Genomic DNA, 23828 nt, shown 5'->3' on the forward strand with positions numbered 1-23828 from the left:
CGTCTCCAAGCGCCTAGTTCCGGCCAGAGATGAGCGATTTTGTTGGGTTTTGACGATATTATGCGCACGGTCGGTAGTATCGCAGCGGACGAACAAGCGCGGAATAAGGCGGTAGCATAAACGAGGGCGATCGCAATCGCCACAGAGAGGTGTGGTGTGAACAGTGTACGTCGTACACGAATGTGTGCTTTTCGATGGCTTTACTAGCCGTACGGCTGAATGTGTAGTACCCGCGAAGGTAATTAGACCTTAATTGCAAGTACGCAAGTCAGTCAATTAATACAGAGTACACACTGGGATAATAACTTGATCGGCAGAGAAACTTGTCAGCCGATATAATTAGGTTAACTTTACTACTAGGCCAACTCAATTCTCCCGTTCAGCGACAACACAGGCCTGTATTTGGACGCCAGCAAGCCACCTAACAATCGGGAACGTGGATTGCTAGGCTTGTATTTTGAAATGTGAATGTCAATCGTAGACCATTTCTCGCCAATAATCGCGAAGACAATGTGGATTTGAGAATAGCATTGTCGTACTGGTGCCGCCGTGTCTGCGTCTCGCTGATCAATCAACACGCCGTGCAATTCTTAATTAGGATTTCAAGGCGAGCAGGTGCAGCGAATTCGCGGGCGATGTTGATTGCCGACAACTTCGTCTTTGCAATGGGGCATTTCCACTTCACTTTGAACACTAGGGGCGATAAAGATAACTCGACCCAAAACTGTTTTGTTGCTATATGCTTTACTATGGGACTGGACTAAACATGGACCTAATTTCGTCTCTTGAAGTACAACGAGGATGGTGAAAGTAGCAATATCAATATGAATCATCCATATGGATATCAAATAGCTGGTACCGACGAAAATGATGCTATTTCTTGGCGTCTTGTCATCGTGATGGACATAGACATCCTGCCAGCTTACATTGCTGTTAATTTTCGAGAGTCGTATGATATGGCTGTGCTCATTGTGCAAGGATGATGGTCATTTGATCTCAAAAGATGCATCAATTGGAAATAGAAAGTTATCGTGAGGATGGTTCCGTTTACAAAGTAGAGGTATGGATGCCTGGTCCTGGAAAAGTTGTCTGCAGAATATCATTTCACCAACATAATTTATCCTGCTTATCTTGCAGTAAATCAGCTCCCCCATGAGCATTGTGTGCGTTATGGAAAATCATGCAATCTGCAGTTGCTGCTGTGTGGTCCTACAACCTATAAAAATCATGCGTTTGAATTACAATGAAGCTGATGAAACTTCAATATTGGAAGCATGACGTCATTTTTGTACTGCCGACTGAAAGACATGGAAATTATGCTTACTTGTAAGACAGTGAAGCAAACGATCACATATGGCCTCGACAAAACAGGATACCCGATGAAAGAGCGCACTTGCAAGAATGGAAAAAGCAAGAAAGAGCTGTGGAAAAGAGACTGACATGGAAAAAAGGAGCTGTGACATCGGGCACTAGGCCGAGGTGGATGCCAGAGACCGCAACTGCAATCGCAACTGGTCGTTCGGCATCCTCCTATCTGCTCATTGCATCGCATTGTACATTGCGTGTGCGTTGTTCAGATGAAAGTATAATCTGACGATTATCGACTATTGTAGGCTGCTCGGTACAGGGACTCTTATTATATGTATCTGATACATTATGTTGGTAGCGCAACGAACTTGGTAGCGCAACGAACTTTGCTAAAACCTTCAAGATTTTCAAGTACAACTAACTAGATGATGAAGAATGACCAATGCTTGCGAGCTCATTTTTGTGTTACAATCTGCAAGTTTCTCATTATCATTCTCGTTGATTATTCTTGGATATGGTGAAGCTATTTGTATCAATTGAGTTTCCACCGTAGTATTTTGCTTTGTGTCTTAGAGCAGTAGGGAAGTCCCATAGGTTTCTCAAATAGCGGGTTGACATTCCTTCAACCAAGTTTATAATTATTATGTAACCGAGTAACGATATGACCATGAATAATACGTTACTTAGAAAGTTTACGTGCTTACTATACAATTTATTTCCTGTGTCGGGCAAAAAAATATTCGAGATACTCTGCTTGTTCAAGATAACTGCAACAATACAGCTGGTACATCATTTAATTGTCAATCATCAGAGAGGATGAGATCTATTTGGTATTAATTAGTATTATAACTGCAACAATACATGGTACATGGTTCATCCTTCAATTGTCAATCATCAGAGAGGATGAAATCTAGTTGGTATTGTTATAGTATTTTATCATTTAAAAACACCAACAGATAGTGATGAGATTAAAGGATAGGAAGGTATTGAAATACATGAAGTCTTTCAATCAGACAGCTATTTGGCCAAGGTCATAATACATCTAGAAAGGGTTTGTGTTGAATCCAGTCCATCTGGTGTAGTTATGAGTGCTAAATGGGGAATATAAACCAATACAGTTGGTGATAAGGATATAATCATAATTTCAGCACTTCCAAGACAGGACAAGACGCCAAGAAATAGCAGCTTTTTCATCGATAACAGCTATTTGATATCCATATAGATGATTTATATTGATGTGGATATTTTCACCATCCTTATTGTACTTCAGGAGACGAAATTAGGTCCATGTTTAGTCCAGTCCCATAGTAAAGCATATAGCAACAAAACAGTTTTGGGTCGAGTTATCTTTATCGCCCCTAGTGTTCAAAATGAAGTGGAAATGCCCCATTACGTATCGCGTCGGCCAATAGACACTTACGTGACCTTTGACACGAACCAATCAGGTTGCAGCAGGATGTAAACAAAGAACAAGGCCGGGCAAGCTTACTATGAGCTCTTATGGAAAAAGGTTGAAAAGTGAAGGTTTTAAGCAAAATTACGTTGAATTGGGATGACTGGCCTTAATGAATACTAATAGCGTAGAGCTAGTATGTAGTTGCAGCTTTCAGTCTAGGATGAACAATTGAACATGAATGGTGGCAAGTACGCATCAGCGTGCTGTGTCCAAATGAATGGATTTTTGACAACTTTTCGGATTAAGCAACGATTGCTGTATACTATACTATAGGATTGTGGTAATGCATATGTTGACGATTTCATAGGCTCCAGGTCTGGAGCGAAATTTTCAAGCATATCTCATGTTCAGAAATATATGCTATAAAATACAGCTTCTGCCACACATCACAATTTTAGTGTATTGATTATGAAACTTGAAAGCTATGGAGATTCTATCGAATTTCTGGATTTGAGTGGAACAGCATCTTCTTCTAACACCGCGGAGAAAGCTACGAAGTATTTCATGGAGCGCTATGCACACGACTTTGGGAGAAAGATTGAGGAGACAATTCACTCTTTGTTGAAGGGTTATTCTAGTGAACAGCCAATGTTATCGCAACTTGCGGAAAAGAGAGATATCACACTCAATGGAAATACACATTCTCATAAAATCCGTTATTGATTCGGGTTGCACTTGTAAGACAGGGTAAGTAAGGAAAAAGACATTTTGTCAGAGACTCCTGCAATAGATATTGTAACCATGATTTATTTTCACATTAGGTTCTGATATATGCTCTCATGCATATGCATTAAGACAATCCAGCACCTAAAGCTACAAGGACTGCATTGTGATTTGCATCAGCATCAGTGAGCTCGATCGTGATTGACAAACCATCTCTCGACCATACTCGCAACCGATCAACTCCTGCCTCAAGGTAGATTTTGGTGCGTATCTGGTGTCTTCAGTTTTATAACATTCCACCAAACACAAATAATCCTGGAACATTTTCACCTGGCATCTAAATGAGCTTCAATGCGCACCACTGGAATATAGTATGAATAGACATGCACTGTTGGTAGACATAGACCATGGCACCGCACAATTACGATCCATAGCATGCTATTAGGCATTACGATATTCATAATGGAACTGAATTTTCACCATTGCTGAATATGCTGTATCATTCATTTTTAATTTTCAATCTTGAATTAGAGTAAGCAATTAGTCAATATTTGGTTAGTTGATACACAATGCTGCATAGTATGACACCAGACAAAATTTTATACTTGTTGATTCTTCCGATCAGCTGTTCAATATGAATACGCTGTCTCACCATCTTTCTTGTTGTGGAATAGTCTGGCTCAGGCATACAAATCATGTGCAGGAATATTTAAATCTAGATTCAATTGAGAAATCATGAATGAATGCAAATGGTGCATTTTTAAGAACCACATATCTACATGGCCAAATCGAAATTTAATGAAGCAGTTACATACGGTTTAATACTATGCTTACAGCAATACTATAAATTTGATGTCAGTAGGATAAGTCGCACAATTCAGAAATAATTCATTGTAGTCTAGCATGAAATTTCAGCTTCTCCGCATCTTTTGACATTATGATGCTCCTCTGAGAACTGAACTTCACTAGCAATAACTGTCCGTCAATTTGTAATTTTCCTGGACGAGTTTACTGTTTTGTGCTTCTACTTCTTCCAGAAATTTGATTTTCTTGCGTTTTATCCATCGACTTCCTCTTTCTGCAGCTTCATTAAAGATATCCATCAAGCCTGCACAAAATATATAATATGTTTATTTTACAGAGCAACACTGCTGTGCAGGCACCTATCAAGGCGTACTCGTCAGACTCATGCAACGTATCACCGCTACCAATTTCAACTATTCATCTCATTATTGAATAGGCTATATTGCTCTCATCAATTTCAACCCACACCATCATGCAGCAAAACTGTGGAATAAAACGAGACACACACCAAGTCGATTGTGTGGCGTCAAGTGTGACTGCATTTCAGATTAGACTCATTCTGAAATACAGAATTATTTCATCTTAATTATGTCACGATTCAATATTTTTGGTACAATAATAGATATGTCATTTTATTAATAAAATGAGAATTCAGATGACTACAAGGAAGTCCACATGCCTTTATCCAGATTTTACATTCTTCCATGCATGTTATTGGCTCTGGGAAAGGTACAAGCGCACACCAGGAACGGTCTGAGTAGTCATCTCCAAGTTACACAGGCTATTAGCACAGCGTGTTTATCCGGCATTTGTCCTGATTGATTCAATACACGAGCTAGAACAAAAAAAATGACAATTTCAGCTGGGAACGGATCATATTGCCTATCATATTAATATGATCATTGAATATGCAGACAAGTATCCAGTGTAACAGTAATTTTCTACATAATGACGCAGACTGTAGACTGTACTATATACGATTCCATAAATAGAACGCAGATAACGCAAAGCCCACATAATGAATACCCCACATATCCTCACTCAAGATTAATCTAATACATGCTATTCGGTACGACAGTCCTATAGTATACGACTAAGGATAATACAGCAATAGTTGCTTCATCCGAAAAGTTGTCAGAAATCCATTTATTTGGACATACCATGCTGACGAGTGCTTGCCACCATTCACGTTTATTTTGGGTTAGAACACTGCAAATACATACCAGTTCTACGTTATTACAATTCACCAAAGTCAGCTATTCCCAATTCAATGTCATTTTGCTAAAAACCTTCATTTTTCAACCCTTTTCCATAAGCGCTCATAGTAAGCATGCCCGGCCTCGTTCTTTGTTTACATCCTGCTGCAACCTGATTGGTTCGTGTCAAAGGTCACGTAAGTGTCTATTAGATTAGATTTTCCTAAAATGCGTCTCTCGTTTTAGCAAGGCGAGAGAGAAATCGAGGGAAGAAAGTTGATAACGTCAGCAACTACCGCTGAAATGTAGCTGAACAAGCGCAGAATTCGTATGGAATTAGCGAAATATAATGACCTATTTTATCCTTTCGACTAATTCGGCGCATGATTCCAAGATTTGGTAGGGGTTTTAGTCCCCTTAAATAACATTAACACGTCATATTCGCCTTCTCATACGTAAAAACGAATATGTTAACTTAGTAAATTAGCAAATATTAGAGGCTATATTTTACATCAATTTTTAGGATTTTGAAAAGGGGGGGTTCCGACCCCCTAAACCCCCCCCCTGGATACGCCACTGTATACACTTGCTATAGCATCTTCAGGATTCATATAGGTTATCATCTGATTACCCGCATCCCGCGATGCGATGTTTGGAGTAGTTGCAGTGCCCTGAGGAGATTTTAGACAAGCCAATTGGGGTACAATACTTCAGAATAACGCGTTATCCTGAGAAGAATATAATACATGTTTGCAGAATCCGTGCGACAGTAGCTTCCGTTCAAGTCTAGTTTGATGAATTTTGTGCTCGTAACGTAAGATATATTTGCTTATACCGTTATACCACATCTGTTACGAAGCTGCGAGAAATTAATAGCTCTCTCTGGTTGCTTAGCCGTGCACACTTGCTTCGAATTTATCCGTGGGCTAGTTACCCATACTATAGTAGAACAGTACTGGTAGATGCAAATTAAAATAACGGCAGCTATAGATCTAGTATAGATCACTGGCGAACTCGGAAATACACGACCAGTCATATGCCTCGTGAGGTTATCCCGTCATTGCTCGGCCAAGATACACGTCACTTTCTATCCATATCTCTGACATGGCACATTACAATGGTCGCGACCGCTGTGTTTCGCGCCATCTGCTTGTCTTTGATCTTCTTCTCGTCCCAATCACCTTTTGCTTCGAACCCGCAATCTTCCGCGACCAGAGACAGAACTGTTCCATCGCCACCTAAAGCTTCGGCGACCTGATATAGGAAGGAAGGTGAGATTTGTTTTTCATGAAACGGGCGGACATATTGTTATCTATCAACAAATGAAGATCTCGTGTCGTTGGCGGACCATAGGTGGTCACTGGTCACTGGTCAGACACGAAGCACAAGCACATGCACTTTTTTCGAAGCACCCAAATATGTTTAGTTGTTTACCTTCCTTCTCATAGTTACTACTACTTCTTCTTGAGTGTAGCAGCGTGGCCAACCTTATAAAATTAGGCCTATAGTCAGCTCTCAAGTTTATTCCCGAACACGATCCAATACATCGATCTCGCATACCAACAGTCCGACACATATCACATTCCCTTTCATTACTTGTCCTTTCATGTTATCCTCTATTAGTTTTCATGCCGAGTGCATGCCTTTACATGCTCCAGGTCAAAATTCTTGTCTAATTAGGCACCCTTCTATCTTTTCATTATATCGCAATCTTGCTGTGTTTTGATTTGATGAAAATAATATTATAGTAACTGACTTACCTGAAAAATGTCATCTCTTAGTTGTCGATTTTCATCGAGTAAGAGCGAAACCTTTTTTCGGATGATTTCGTTTTCATCAACTGCCTTTTCCAGCTTCTTCCTCGTCGTCATATTCGCTCTCCTCCACTTTTCGTTCGAACGCTCCAGACCCACCTGTAGCGCGATGATGGTTCGTTTTCAGTTCGAGGGCTGCACACTACGGCACCAATTACAAGAGGACACAGCTCTCTATCAAGTACGATGAACCTCTACTTTGTATGTCACGAATAGTAGTAGGCCTTGGCTGTTGCGAGTAACGACTATCTGGGCTGGAAACAGTAGGCTAATTTGAGTTACTCTAATTTGAATTCAGCAATTACTGATAATGTAAAGAGAGTTGATGCGCTCCTTCTGATCATACGGCCCAGTGTTGGGATCAAGTCACTGCCTTCGAGTCACGAGTCATCTCGAGTCATTGCACATTTTGACTCGAGTCAAGTCAAGTCAATCGATTTTCAAAGGTGACTCGAGTCAAGTCAAGTCACTCGTTTTTTGGAGGTGACTCGAGTCAAGTCGAGTCAAGTCAAGTCAAGTCACGAGTCAAGTCAGAATTCAAGTCAGGTCGAATTTTCGAAGTATGAGTGATGATGCAAAGTCATTACATTTTGCTAACAGGGTGAAGGACAGAATAATTGGCCATTTATCTTTAATCAAATAACTATTATAAAGTTAAATATATATGTAAAAAGGTGTTGTATCGCTCACGCAAACGAAGAACTGCTAATAAAATACGTGAGTACCTGTAAAGCTACATACTACAGTCTGTTATCATCAGCCAATATAGCGGATCGAATACGAAGCCTCGAGAAGTTGAACAAATTGATATGTTACCCGCATCCACACATCCGGGAGAATAGAAACACATAAACTATATTCGTTCGATTTAAAATTAAATCATGCAAGAGTGTAGGCATAGGCGCCGAGTTACGGGGTTGCGGGGTGGCGCAGCCACTCCATGAAACATATATGGGTGGCGGCCACCCCATACAATAACATTAAACGCCCGCCGTCTGCGATTCCAAACCATCAGCGCTGTCAATTAGCGAGTCCGTGATAGCGCGTAAAGGTCAACTACCATTAACCGATACGCGCGCGAATAATAATTGAATACGCCGCTTCGTTGGCGACGACGAACTAGTGCTTCAAACGCCCCAATAAATTGTAATCCGTGACTAGTAATCAGACGTCGATTTCGACACGCTTGCTCTGAGAAACACCATCTTCTCTCGACCAGACGAGCGAATTCAAGTTGTCCATCTCTTAATTAAATTGTATTTGCGCCTATATTCGTTTACAAAATAATTCTTGTGTTAGTTCCGTGGTAGTCTCTTTAATTGGAGGCTTGGATCGGGAAATAGGACAGTGTGTTTGTGCATGCCTGCGAATTGAAAGTCATTCCTGCGCAAAGTGCGCAATTGAATAGTATATTCATATTAAAATGAACCCGAATATTTTCGGCTGACACTCGTCAGGGGTAATCGTCAGCAACTAGTAGAGAATTCGAAAGAACAGCGTATATCAACAATCGTAACACAAAATATGACGTCACCAGTACGAAATGTCGAATACGAGAGCGTTCAATGTACTATTTTTAGATGATACACGAACTCTTTTTGTTGACACAGCCTTGGCTGGTGTATTTTGATAAAAGTCGACTCCAAGGCGCACAAATGAAAGTGTGAGCGACCCTTTCCGAGTATGCGAAATCTGTCGTCTCGATAATTTTTCGCACAGGCGGGATTATCCAACAAGTGTTTGCCAATTGCAGAATTTATGGCCTTTGATTGTTCCGCATCAATCTTGAGCGGGTGAGTTAAGGGTGAGCTTTTCATCGAGCGTGTTCTAATGAATCTAGGGACATGCTGATTTATGCGTTCCTGCAATCGCTTTGACGTTCTTCCCACGTAGCCACAATCACAGTGACACTTAAATTCGTAAACTACATTGCTTTGCTGAAGTGCGGGTAGCACGTCTTTACTAGGGCTGGACACAATGATTCGAGTACTCGAATCTGAATCGAGTATTAATTTTGATGATTCGAGTCGAGTAGTAAAAGACGATTTTTTCGAGTACTGAAATTATACGTTCCTCGCAACTGAAAGTTAATTTACTAACGAGAGTTATAGTTTTGGTAATATTTTCCAATGAGGAAGCCTTAAAACCTTGATTGGCGGCATCTCAGCAAACGAGACATAGTACAAAGCTAGGAACGTTACTGGAAATAACACATTTCCTAAGTCATGATCATCCCACCACATTGTCAAGAAGTGCAATGAAATCGGGATGGTCGAGAAAATACCAGAGTATCTGTAATGTGACGGATAAGAGGCATTATGTTCTTCGTGGTGGCATAAAAGGTACATATTGTAACTTTGACACAGTAGATTCAGTTGTGACGTCATAATGAGTGATACTCGAATACTCGACTCGACTCGAAGCATTTAACGTGATTCAGAATCGAATCACCCAGGCACTCGATTTTGCCCAGCCCTAGTCTTTACGTGTTGCGTGGAGCAGTTGCGTTGTCGTGAAAATCACGTTGGTCTTCACTGTGTCGTAACACTTATTGACCGCTGAAATCAATTGCTTTTCAAAGCGGGTGGAAATAGGCCCTATCCAAGGTAGATGGATGTAAACATCTTTGGTTGTTCGTTCGGTAGGCTCTGTTGACTTTTCTGCATTGAATTGCGTTACTTTCCTCTCTATGCCACGGTTGATGACATGTTCAGGGTAACCGTTATCAAGTAAGATTTTCCGGATATTGTCAAGTTCTGAGTGTGAGTGAAAGTGCGCAATGCGCATACTCAATACTCTAACAAAGCTCTGCCAACTTTTATCGGGAAATGCAACAATGCAGCTCAAACGTCGTTATTAATGAGATGAGCAAACAATTGTCGAGCTGTCAGACCTCATTGTGCTGTACGCAAGTTGAGGAAATACTAATTAGATGCGCGTCTTTAATATCATCTGTGGGCCACTAATTCTTTTCTTCTTTATACACTCGTATTACCTCGGTGTCACGTGACTGTGTTTGATTTATTATTAATACTGCGCATTGTGCAGTGCACGGCGTTAAATTACGTTGTCAAAAATTGATGCAACACAAGATTCTCGGTGGCGCAAATTCTGAATTTATTCGATTAGTTTGAACGCGAACCTTCTATGTTTCAATAAACTTCATTGCAGGACGGAATCTATCGAGCGCAACCATATCGCGGATCGAATTTCAAACCTTTGGGATATGTATTTCTATTGATAAGGTTGCGCCATGCGTCCATATTCCTCTTACCGCAATAACATGTGGATAATTAAAAGCCCGTCATTTTACAATCAAATTCGACTGGCCGATCGGGGCCTACGTAGGCCGTAGGCCCAGGGCTGATGTAAACCAGCGCGTTGTCGGCATAAAAACCCCAGGTGCGTAGCCAGGGAGTTTCTCATTTGTAACTGGAAATCCCGTCCTTTTTAAATGCCAATTCACTAATTCATATTGTTGACGCTGCGTACTGAAAATTAGCGAGAATCATTTGTATGCGAAATGGGTCATCGATATGTCATGTGCACTATCGTCGGTGGCTTGATTTATCGCGTCCGCAATTCCGCATGCAGGCGTGCTACCGTCCGCAGAAACACTTTCGTCAAACAGTAAAAATCTCTGAGTGTAATATTGTTTGTGTTTCTGTATCTTTTTGATTAAAACTTATGCCAGTGTCTGAACAAATTGTGCTCGTTGCCATTGCCGAATCTGGGTATTAAGGTATGACTAGGTACCCTGTAATTGCGCAGTCCGATAAAATTGATCACTACGATGTAATTTGCACAGCATCCTGATGCTGATTTCAGCAAACTAACGATCCTAATTAAATGTACAAATTCGACCCCATCCTAGATTCCATCGCGCGCTCTGAGAAACACCATCTCTTATCGCGATTTGACGACCAAATATGCGTTCACCTTCTACTAATTTAAGTGCATTATTTGCATCGATGAGGGTCGCAAGGCGCGTTTAAAATATTTTGTGAACCATTTTTGTGATAAATATTCTCGGAGCGCAAAGTTGAACAGTGTTTTATTGTGTGTGCCTGCTAGTTGGAATGTATTCCAGTGCCCATAACATTAATCCAATTATGCTTTGCGAACATAAATCGGGAAATGCAGTAATGGAGTCAAAATCGATGTTTTAATCAGCAACCAATTGTCGCGATGCGAGCTACTCAAAAACCCATTGTGTTGGCGTTAAGGGGTAATTACTGATTGGCCGCACGCGTTTGTAATCATCATTCTTGTCTGTCTTTCATGTTACAGAATTGTCATGCTGTGTTACTGCAAAGCCCGGCGACGACTGCGGAGCAATCAATGACCTAATATCGCAGTCACCTCAGCGGGAGATCGCGCTGCGTTGTGCGATGCGATATGCGTTCACAGATGAATCTCGCTAATTGGTCGCGGCCCCGCATAACACTTGTTGAATTGCAACTGAATATTAGCGTCAGAATGGTCATTTCAAAATGACGGGGTTTTGATACCCCCTGGCTATGCGCCTGTCGCCACCCCATGCAAAAATAAAAATCGGCGCCTATGAGTGTAGGTAAAGGTGAGCACTGCGCAATGTAAGCAATGAGCCGTCTAATAAACAACGATACGTTTCTAATTGATTAATCTATTGCTACTACGACAACGTCAGCTGTGATCGTTTTGTTTGCGGTCAATTTATTTGTGATGTAACAATGGAGGGTCAGTGAAACATGCAATCAGTGAATGACTGGTTGCTCTCACAAGTGAAGTGACACCGACGTATCGCGAACGTATCGGGTGATTTAATCGACACCGTTTATTTAATGACTTGAAATTGACTCGTAAATTTTATACCGAGTCACGAGTCAATCCACATTTTTGAAGCACCGAGTCAAGTCAAGTTATTTTTGCAAAGTGACTCGAGTCAAGTCAAGTCATACGAAAAAGTTGACTCGAGTCTGACTCGAGTCATCCCAACACTGTCATACGCTCCTTGTAATTGGAATCATATTTTGAGTACTATTTTCTAGGGATGGGGTGAACCTCTGAAAGGTTCAGGTTCGTGTGAACGCGAACCTTTTTGAAAGGTTCTGTGTGAACGCGAACGTGAACCTCATGACGTCACGTGACTTCATATTGCTAATTCCAACCCTAAATTTCAGTGAAGTGATAGCCTATATCAGTGGTTCCCAACCTTTTTCGACCCATCGCCCCCTTTTCAAGGTCAACACCTATCATCGCCCCCCAAATTTTGTGTACCGAAAATCGGGCATACATAAACAGGTCAAATTTTTGCCTCGATGTCCAATTTGACACCCTTTTGTAACTAAATTTCCGTGGGTTGACTAAAAAAAAAGGTCAGCCGTTTTGACGCGTCATCGCCCCCCTATCTCCCCCTTCGCTAATTTCGCCCCCCGTCGCCCCCTTTGTCCATTTTCGCCCCCCTGTCGCCCCCTTCGTCATTTTCGCCCCCCTAGACCGCCAAATCGCCCCCTGGGGGCGATATCGCCCACGTTGGGAACCACTGGCCTATATTAATGTACACGATACCTAGCGACGCCGCGCGCCACGTAGGCCTAATGCTACTATGCTGAAGTGCATATTGACATTTTAAACGTCGCCAAATGTATTAACTGGGGCGATCAACTGATATAATAATCCCATAAAGTCAACATTTTTCGTCCCTATGCCTACAATTTCAACAAGGAGTTGCAAGGGAATATAAGCTTATGTGGTAACGGTCTAGGTCACTCTGGACAATGTACTCGGAGTTTGAGTATTGCGAGTTGCGACGTTGATATTGAGCAGAGTGTAAAACGGAGAGTTTCTATACTTGCTGCCGATATCACCCCATTAAAAAGTTGGAGCTGTAGCCAACACGCCAATTGCACGGATTTTTTTATATGACACAATAAACATATGAAGTCAACATTGACCCCGTACACCTATTAGATTTTTGACATCAGACAACGATATCAATTCCGTTGATTGATTGAAAAAGCATCATTCGTTGACTACAGCTGACTACTATACTGATTTTTTATGCTGCCAGCGCCATGCATAGAGTGGCCAGCCGTTGAAATGCCACAAATTTCAATCAAAGACGTTATAATGAAGTGAAAATTGTATTATAAGACAAAGGTTCACAGTGCAGAACCTTCCAAGGTTCGTTTGTGAACATGAACCTCTAAATATCCGAGGTTCACACACAGAACGCGGACGTGAACCTCACGTTCACACCATCCCTACTATTTTCCACCGTGGAAACCTGCATTGGCCGTAATGAAGTATACGAAACATTTATTAATTCTTAATAATCTTAACTGTTAACCTTCGTTTTCATCAATTCGGCGACTTCGTTCAACGTTTCACTGTATTTTTTCAATCTCTCTTCAGCGAGCGATTTCCATTTCGATTCTGCTTCTTCTTTATCTTGGATGTATCGTACCATGACCTCGTTTTGTTTCGTGTTTAAATCCTGTAGCAATGGAATCGGAGTCGTTGTCACTGATAACAACTAAAAGTATCTAGATCCACGAGATATTAATGCGCAGATATACGCCAAAGATTTTTTTAATAAGGAATGCGGATTTTTTTCCAACCTGTTTTCGTTCCATGTCTTCCATCTTGGCCGCCATAGTGCCCTGGAAAGAAAATGGTTTATCCTAATCAAAATGCAGGCGCCAAAGTCAACTTTCAAAAGCCACGACGAAGCTTGTGACATCGAGCACTTGTGCGATGCCAGATAAAGAGACTGCAACTAACTCAGTAACTAGCAGTGATGAGCGGATAGTACTTTTCGAGACTCCGAATCCCTCCGACAACTTTAGTGTCTGAGGAAAACTCCCTCCGAATCCGAAGAGCTCAATCCCAGACTCCGAGATACTCCGGTGAATCTCGTCAAGTATCCGAAATTGTGGCAAGCATGGTACACGGTACACATGGTACAACATGGTACATGTTATAATATGGTTGGCCTCATAGTATTGTTTACTCTCCAGTCCCCAATTGCAGTTCAGATGGCTGATTTTTATGCACTTGGCAATCATTTTTGCATGTTACCCTTCATATTACAACTTTACAAGGTGTCAACTGTCTGTGTTTTGGTTTGTAATCATAATCAATAGTGTATTCTGGTCAGAGCTATCCAAAGATATCGGAGACAAAATTTACATTACTCCGAAATTATCCGATAAAATATCTGTAGTAAACTCCGACTCCGCTCCGACTGTCACAAAATCGGCAAAACTCCGCTCCGAATCCACTCCGACTCCGCTCCGATGCTCATTACTGCTAACTAGTCATTTCGACATCCTCCCATGTGTTCATTACATCGAGTTGTGTCTCGTGTATCGCATCATACATTGTTTGTCTTGATTGGATGAAAATGTTATCAGATGATTGGTGAATTATTGAATCAACTGTTCACAATGTTACCTGTTGGCACACACATATCATTGGTTGGACAAATGGACATGCATGAATAATTGCCCGCGCTCAGCTCGCTACTTTGACACTCTGCGGCTTCATATATTCCCGGACTTTGCGTCTCTTCGCCGCAGTAATTTCTGCCAAGCTTCAATTTGTTCTATCGCAATACTTTCATTGTCAGAATTGTTTTTGTTATGCTCCATAGTGTATGTAGTTAGTAGCTATATTTGGTACAGGCTACCGTACGACTATCGAGAGACTATCAAGCAATAAAAAATGATCTCCGGAGGAACCACTTCCGCGTCTGCCGTCTGGGCTCCTCTTCCCCCGCCGTTACCGTTCTTACGGCGACAAAAAAGCCCAGTAAAAAGACCCGACGAAAGAAAGCACTCACAAGGAATGGGAAGAACTAGTAGAAAGGGACCCGGCTTCAAAAAAAGATCAACATCGAAAAAGAACTGTGACATTGGGCACTCTAGGCCGAGGTGGATGTTAGAGTAAAGGATCGCTACTGATGCGTGTCGTTCGACATCCTCCTATCTGTTCATGACATCGCATTGTGTCTTATCGCATTGTACATTGTGTGTTGGTTTTTGTGGTATTGTGGTATTCATGGTGTTTGTCGACTACTATGGTCATTTACACCAGGCCGATATTCTTTTTATTTTCCGTAACTGCCGACTTATAGCACGGCCCACCTCTAGGCTTTTGTAAGACACCGCTGACGCGGATGATGTGGCGAGGAGGAGCCTAGGTAAACCTCCAACACTTAGGTATCGGAATTCGGAAGTCGACCTCGGTCGGACTCGAACCCGCACCCATTGGTGTTGCAGCCGCGGATTATACCACTGCGCTATCTCGCCACAAATACATTGTGTGTGACTTGTTCAGATAAAAATAATAACCCAACAATGTTATGTTATGCTCAGACCATATGCATATTGTCAGTAGGCTACTCCACACCGGGGTGATCAGAACTTATCAGCGTTCCTGTAGAAGACGATAGCTAAGCGAATATAATAGGCTTGGGTATGGCTTGGCTGCTTAACTTGGGTCACTTGACGCTTGTGAGATCTTCATCCCACGGATATACCGGTACTCAATACATACGAAGTATATATTCATACGTTCAAGGTAGCGGATAAAATGAGTCTCGCGAATTGAGGCGAGTGCGTCTTTTTATACTAAAGCAATACGATAGAATGTTAAGTCGGATAATACATTGCGTAATTTAATATGTAGCCAAGGTAAGTTATGCTCTTCATGGATAATAATTGGGTTTTAGAGCACTTACATCACACAAGGTGTTCTGTTCTCACCATTTGCTTGTCGAATTTTTTCGCCATTCCTTCGAAACCCCTCAGTAATTTCTGGACATCGCTTTCTCTCCTTCGGACTTCTTGACCGCGGTTTCCGCGCCGAGGATCGAGGTTTCCGCGCCGAGGGCCATCGTTACGCTGATTCCTTCCCACCCCACCGACGTACATTCTGCCGTAGTAATTCTATACTGTCTTACGCCGCGGAAATACGGATGTAAATACTAAAATCAATACAAATACCAGAAAAGTGTCAAATCGAGTTATCCCTCCACTCACCAAAATATAGAATAGGTGTCAATTTGTTCACGTAGCGAGTCGAAGCCCCTAAACAATTCAGCGGACTCGCAACAATAACCATCGCGCGTAAACTTTTTCAACTTTATGCGACCCGATTAGCAGTTTTTATTCACATGATTAGCATTCTCCCGGATCAGCTAACTTTATTATCTCCGCCCTTAGCCTGAAAACATGATTTAGTGACCCAAGATGTAACTAATAGATTGCCAATGGTTGCCATAACTACTTGCTTAGTAAGCGAAATACCAAGCTGCGACCTTCTGGTCTATTACTATTCCCATGACTCCGTGTCTGCTAAGGTCATCTTCATTTGGCCGTCGAGTCAGCCAGAGTCCGAGTAATTCTAGTAAGGTCGCGTCCAAGTCTAATTCACAAATTCAGTCACGAATCGTTTAAGCATAGTGCTGTAAACGACTATCGTCTAAGGGTCAGGATTTATCATCATGAATTGGAAATGTAGCGAAATAGTGATTCTTCTATTGCATGGACGGCATGGACGCGGATAGTGAAGTTTGATAAATAGTTTCAGGCTTTCGGAGCAATTTAAGAGCGAATTTTTACTTTAAAACTTGAAAAGATATATGTGCCACTTATATATTGTAAAATTAATGAAAATCTAAAATGTCGTCACGGGCCGCACAAAATGAACTGGCGGCCCGCGTGTTTGAGACCTCTGCTCTATATGCTCTAATTTATGTTTTATTCTAATTTATTGTTTTCCTGAAAATGCCTCTTTGTCCGAGGCATTTTGCAGCGAGTTAACAAGAATATCCCTCTCGAGCAGGGAAATCCAGTGCCAAGCCGCCATCGCTTTACACCGTGCAGTCATAGTATAGTTATTGTGACGAATTTTAATAAGCTGCTATGGTAGCTTGCAGTCTGCGAACAACATTCTAGTTTCTGAAATTTCATGTTGGTACAACGCCGTGCTGACTAACATGTGGGTGATGCTCATGGTTGCCACAAAAGAAGTAATATTTTATGAAGTAGTACAAGTAATGCAACAAGAAATATCATGATCAACGCTTTCCAACGACTTATGAATCGATATTGAGACTAGCAAGACATGTTACTATAGCTAATAAAGGACTATCTCATCCTAAAGATTGATCCTGTGGGGACATCCTATGCAGTTTTCTAAGCGTCTCTGTCTTGGCGGTGCCGGGGAAATTGTACGCCAAGGCAATATGCTTATGCTTATTGATATCAGCATTACTCTCCGTCGATGAAATGCTGTTTCCCTCTTCGAAGCCGTTTCAGCTAGTGCGAAATAGTGTTGTTGCCTTGTTGGGGACAGACGAATAGCTTATTTTGAAACAACAATAATTTGAAACCGAAATCAATTTTAGCTTTATTTGGCGTATTTCCAAAATCTCAAATCAGTTCGCCAGCGGCGATTGCGGTGACCGCTGGTATGGTAAAAACGATCCAAGCTTGGTGTACAGACATTAACCATTCTCATGGTTATGGGACTGCACTGTGAATTGATATGAACTGTTTTTTGCTGTATTCATTTCCCATTCACAATTTCATTCCATTTCGATGTTTTTGCGAATTCAACAATTCGAATCTAATTTGAAAAAAAACTGTATCTCTAATTGTAATATAATCTAATTTCGAAAACAACTGTATAGCTCTAATTCTAATCTAATTCGGAAAAGCTGAAAATTTTATTGTTGTCCAAGTCTGCCTGATGGTTGTCTGATTTCAAAGACCACTCCAAGTCGTTTCGATAACATCCTTTTTTCCCATTGTATCGCAATCTGGTGGCGCTTTGAAATGATGGAAGTCCTAATAAACTGAACTGAGCTGACATCAAGTCTGGGCCAAACTATATATCTGACATGTCGCATCTTCGTGAAATCGGATGATATTAGTACAAACACTCGATCTATATATGCTCTAATAAATTCGCAGTACTCCTCTACAATATACCGATTGAAGTGTGTGTCAACAGATCCTACGACGCGAACGTGACTGACTCTCAACAACACTCAAGTTATAGCATTATTTTTAACGAAAGTAAATCTTTAACGATTGCACCATCATCTCAATAAGCGTTCTCACTTTTGAGTTCCTGACCTACTACAAGATTTAGAAAACTAGAAATATCTATAGTCTAATTACAACGAAACGCCGTAATCTAATTCTGATATAATATGCGAAATGTTTCTAACTCTCATTTTCATTTTATTCAAATTTCTGGTTTGCCCGAAAATGCTACTAGAGAACAGTAATATAACGTGAAACGAGCAAAGCTTGCTGTATACAATATACATTTGATATTAACGGAACTTCATTCAAGTAATCGCGAATTCAGTAATTCTAATTCTAATCTAATAATTTGGAAAAAATGTGTAGCTCTAATTCTAATTCCACTGTAATTTGTAAAACTTATTAATATGACTAAGGGATATATAGAACTCGACACTCTATATATCCCTGATCTGACTAATTTGTAAAATGTTTAATGTTCTCATTTTCATTCCAATCTGATTTCTGGTTTTCCTGAAAATGCTAAGTAGCCTAAGGAAGAACTGTATCGTACCATACAAACCAAGCTTGCTGCACAGACATATGCAATTCTGCATATTATGCAATGAACTCTGAGATCTAGAACTGAACTTGTCTTTTGTTGTATTTCCTCCTACTTCGAAATTTCATTCGATTCCCATGTTTCTGCGAATTCATTAATAGGAAAAAACTGCGTAGCTATCACGATAATTTTCTAGTCGCTCAATTCTGATGCAAGCCACTTTCGCCAAAACATTCTCTACTGACGATTACCCCTGACGAGTGTCAGCCGAAAATATTCGGGTTCATTTCAATGTGAATATACTATTTAATTGTATATTGAAGTTTTGTAACACTCGTTATAACGTCATAACAGTAAGAAAGATGTGGAAAGTTGAAATATGTATCTTCTATCTATGCGAAGAACATAATGCCCTTTATACACGACAAAGAGAATTTGTAGCTAAAATGCAGGGGAGGGCAACTTCTGAAGTAGGCGGGCCTGATATGGGCTAAAGTAGCCTACTTGGCGGGCCGGATTCCTGAATCGATACATCAATCGCGGATTTATCCACATATACTTGATGTCAACTTTAAGGTTAAAGCATACAGACCAACAGTATTCAAAGAATTTATTGCAATATGCTTCTATAGCTGTTGAAGTCAATGAGACGTCTGTGGTCGATTAAAATCGTCAACAAGTTCTTTGAACTCTGGATGCATGTCAAACGTACCAAGTCGTAGTGAATACTGCACGTCAACATCAGTAAGTTTGAAACGCAGCCGGGGCTTACGACGCAACTTTGTGTTGTTAATGCTTTTGGTCGAAAATGTTTGCACGCAAATCTATGCAGACCAGAATAGAACAAGTGGTTTCACGTCACACTTTCTCAGGCTGGCAAACTTGGATTCATTCAGAACCGCACAGCACAAAGGAAACAAAGAACTAAGGAATAACCTACAGTCTCTATAGTTAGACGTATTAAGAAAGTAGTGTGGGGTTGCGGCAGACTTTGACCACCTCTTATTGAAAGTGGCGAACTCGGAAACACACGAGATGATCTCGTCATTCGTTCGCCAAGATCAACGTTACTTCCTTTCCATATCTCGGACGTAGCACATGACGATGGTTGCGACCGCGGTGTTTCGCGCCATCTGTTTGTCTTTGATTCTCTTTTCGTCCCATTCTCCTTCTGCTTCGAACCCGCAATCTTCAGCCACGAGAGACAGAACGATTCCATCGCCACCAAGAGCTTCGGCGACCTGAAACCGTATGTTCGAGTGAGATTAGTTAAAGCTATGGAGAAGGACGAATTGCCTAACGTGAGGACATTTGGCCGTCCTCGGAGGACAAATCCTCCTAAAATAGGGTGTGTGGTATGGTAACCCTAGCCTAGCCGAGGTAAATAAGGGGCATGTACACTGTACAGACACCATGGAAATATATAATAATGTATAACATAAAACGAAATCTATATGCCAGTTTGCGGCCTGCAAATCACGAGCGCTTGCTAGCATTTATCGTCAACGGACTCACTTGAAAAACGGCGTCCCGCAGCTGTCGGTTTTCATCCAGCAAAAGAGAAACTTTTTTTCTGATGCTTTCGTTTTCGTCGACTGCATTTTCCAACTTCTTCCTCACCGTCATATTCGCCCTTTTCCACTTTTCGTTCGTATGCTCAAGGTCCGTCTGCAATGTAATGTGTGGTATAAATTCTCAAGACACTGCAGGAAATGGACTTGTGGAAAGTGGATAGTTCTAGTAGCCTGGTCAGACTTATTAGATCGAAATGTCGGTAATCTAATTCTATTCTGATTTGTGAAGTGTTTCTATGCTCCCATTTTAATTTTAATTCTGATTTAGTTCATGTTATTCCTGAAAATACTATAGGATAGCTGTTTAGTATGAAACGAGACAAGCTCGCTGTATATAGACATTTTCGATTCTCTTGCGTATGAGAAATGAACTCTGATTCGATATGAAATGAGCTTTACTTTTGTATTTCTTTCTAGTTCGGAATTGAATTCATTCGATAATTTCCATTCTAATCGAATGTGGAAAAACTGTGTTACTATTATTCTAATTATAACCTAATTTGGAAAAACTGTGTAGCTATTATTATAATTATAATCTAATTTGGAAAAACTGAAATTTTTCAGTTGTCCAACTAGCTCTGAGAAGAACTGAACTGGAAACCTTCATTTTCATCAATTCCGCGACTTCGTTCAACGTGTCGCTATATCTTCTTAATCTTTCTTCGGCGAGTGATTTCCATTTCGATTCGGCTTCTTCTTTGTCTCGGATGTAACGAATCATGATCTCGTTTTGCTGCATGTTGAGATCCTGTATTAATGCAATCGTGGATTTAAATACTTATAAAGGCTGTGAGTCTAATTCGCAGATGCAGGCCAACGGAGCTTTGTAATTATAATGTACAGCTCACTAACCTGCTTTCGTTCCATGTCTTCCATTTTGGCCGCCATATCGCCCTGAAAATGAAATGATTTGTCCAAATAGATGTATCAATAAAAACATTACTACAAAATATTCCGAATATTTATCCCTGTGCCCCGCTTATATACCCAATATAACGCACTGTTTGAAATCCACAGCCAAGTTTGACGTGGTTAAAAAGGTTTGGCGCGCGCACCCGTGTCCAATGCACAGTAGGGCTCTTCAAAAATGTCTTCTTTTCTCAAATCGTACTGGCTTCTTGATAAAATTGTTAGGTTACCTAATTTAAGCCTACATACCAAGTTTGGTTCAATTCCAACCAGTGGCCGCATTGCTACAGGAGAAGAAAGTTTCTATTTATTATGTAAAAATATATAGCAAAAAATTTGAAAATTTTCAGTTCACCCCATGAAAGTGTTAGGTTGTGTATAGAAACGATGTTCACAAAATTTGGTTCAATTTCAACCAGTGGAAGCGGATTTATGGCCGTCGAAAAATTTGGATTTGAATAAAATGGTATTTACGGCAATAATTATTTATTATAGTGGTGCCCACCGTAAATACTATGATATCCAAATCCAAATTTTTCGACGGCAATAGCTCCGCTTCCGCTGGTTGAAATTGAACCAATTTGGTGAACATCGTTTCTATACACAGCCTAACACTTTCATGGGGTGAACAGAAAATTTTCAATTTTTTTTCGATTTATTTTTACATAATAAATAGAAACTTTCTTCTCCTGTAGCAATGGGGCTACAAGTTGGAATTGAACCAAATTTGGTGTGTAGGCTTAAATTAGGTAACCTAACAATTTTATCAAGTAGCCAGTACGATTTGAGAAAAAATAGTCATTTTTGAAGAGCCCTATTGCACAGCACATCTTCAGGATGCCCCCTGAACGTACGACAAATCAGCTTTAGACATGAGCATTTGGGTCGCTACGTCTGGGCGAGTGTTACGTTATGTTTAGTTTTGTCGCTTTGGATTAGTACTAGGGTTGGGGTTGGATTAGTGTTAGGATGAGGTCTTGTTTTAATCGTGTCGCCAGCTTTAATGTCAGTTAACTATTCCGGATATATAAGATATGAAGCAATGTTACGCCATCGAGTGTTCACAGCTGTAACTTTTGTCGAAATTGATGCTCACATGAATTTGAGGCTGCTACCTTACACAAAGGGTGCAGGAATCAAGTTGGTTTAGAAATAAAAAATCTATTCATCACATACATCAAGTTCACTCCTACGCTGGTGCAAAAGCTCTCACCATTTGTTTCTCAAATCGTTTCGACATTCCCTCGAAACCCCTTAGTAATTTCTGGTAATCGCTCTCTTTCCTTTTGCTATCTGACGGAAGGTTTCCGCGACGAGAGGTGTCGTTTCGCCGATTCCGTCCCATCTGACCGACGTACATCTTGTTGGAATTATTTTATGAGGGCTTGGACCCGTCTATGTTGTAAAAACTGGAAATATATACCAGTATAATACCACGAAATTCAATAGGTGTGCTAAATCTAGTTAGCGTTCAACTCGTGAAGATGTCGAATATGTAGGCTTGCCATCGACATGGATGACAACATATGGAAGGACATCAAACAAACCGCTAAATTAGTAAGCTGACTAATATACAAAATGTTAATACACTTTTCACCCAAGTCTAATATCACTTGTTTTGGTAAGATGATGACCAAAAAGGTCATGACGGCCTGATTGCCTAAAATATGGAAACACTTCACCCTACAAAATAAAGTTACAAGTCAAATGTATAAGGACAAATTAGAGAAATCAGGACAAAGTAGTTTTATCATACATCGTCCTTCAAAACAAAAACTAATCTGAGCAACGAGGCCGGAATGGCAACCCTGTCAATTAGAAGATATATATTCTGGATATCAAGTTGTAATCATGACTCTAAGCCGGACTAAAGACCTGAAATATCGAATATTCTAAAAATCGTATGAATTCAATAAATACAGCACTCGATCTGGATATGCTCAAAGAAATTGACGACCGTCGTCGAAAATATACTAATCAAGGTCGGTATCAGCCAATCACGATAAGAGGACGTGAACTGACTATCGACAACACCTAGACTAGTTTATACCAAAGAGCAAATCCTAAAGATTGCACCATTTATCTTGACACGCACCGAGTGTCAGCTCTGAGTTGCTCCACGGTCCCTACACTACAAAGCATGTTTGGTAAATCGGGCTGTCAATTCTGTTACGTGACTTTTTGACCCTGCACACGAGCGATGAATTGTCGAGTCTATTTCTAAACAATAAACAACTCGCACGCGACGACTCGGTTCTTCCTTGACACGAATCAGATTTCACTCGCATCCGGTGACGACACATACTACCGCTCTTTGCAAACGTGTTCCCTAAGTTTATACGTCGCTATTCTTACGGCCACATAGAGAGAGTTCATATATTTCGTCGACAATGACATACCGAAAGGGGTGTTAAAACCACTAGGGATAGCTAGATATCCCTGTAAAACCACGCAAGTCATAACATGAGAGAAAGATTAATGAAAAAGAGCAAGGAACACGTCTACGCATAACGGAGCCTCG

At 40.8% G+C, this 23828-nt stretch overlaps 3 protein-coding genes across 3 annotated transcripts in view; all 3 read right to left on the minus strand.

The window, feature by feature from the left end:
* LOC145438036 (uncharacterized) overlaps positions 1–23828 on the minus strand; it is a 122523-nt gene that overhangs the window by 14809 nt on the left and 83886 nt on the right. The gene's annotated exons all lie outside the window — the stretch shown is intronic.
* On the minus strand, positions 6309–16342 carry LOC145437755 (uncharacterized). The gene is made up of 5 exons (XM_080315044.1): positions 15992–16342; positions 13844–13885; positions 13573–13719; positions 7188–7340; positions 6309–6681 (listed from the first exon to the last, which is right to left on the minus strand). The coding sequence occupies exons 1-5, from the start codon at positions 16157–16159 to the stop codon at positions 6508–6510; spliced, it is 684 nt and encodes a 227-aa protein (XP_080171170.1). The 5' UTR covers positions 16160–16342; the 3' UTR covers positions 6309–6507.
* On the minus strand, positions 19081–23579 carry LOC145437758 (uncharacterized). The gene is made up of 5 exons (XM_080315051.1): positions 22521–23579; positions 21251–21292; positions 21000–21146; positions 20340–20492; positions 19081–20065 (listed from the first exon to the last, which is right to left on the minus strand). The coding sequence occupies exons 1-5, from the start codon at positions 22665–22667 to the stop codon at positions 19892–19894; spliced, it is 663 nt and encodes a 220-aa protein (XP_080171177.1). The 5' UTR covers positions 22668–23579; the 3' UTR covers positions 19081–19891.

This window comes from Botryllus schlosseri, chromosome 4, assembly GCF_051294905.1.
Source record: "Botryllus schlosseri isolate E-star chromosome 4, Bs_hap1, whole genome shotgun sequence".
NCBI lineage: Eukaryota > Metazoa > Chordata > Ascidiacea > Stolidobranchia > Styelidae > Botryllus > Botryllus schlosseri.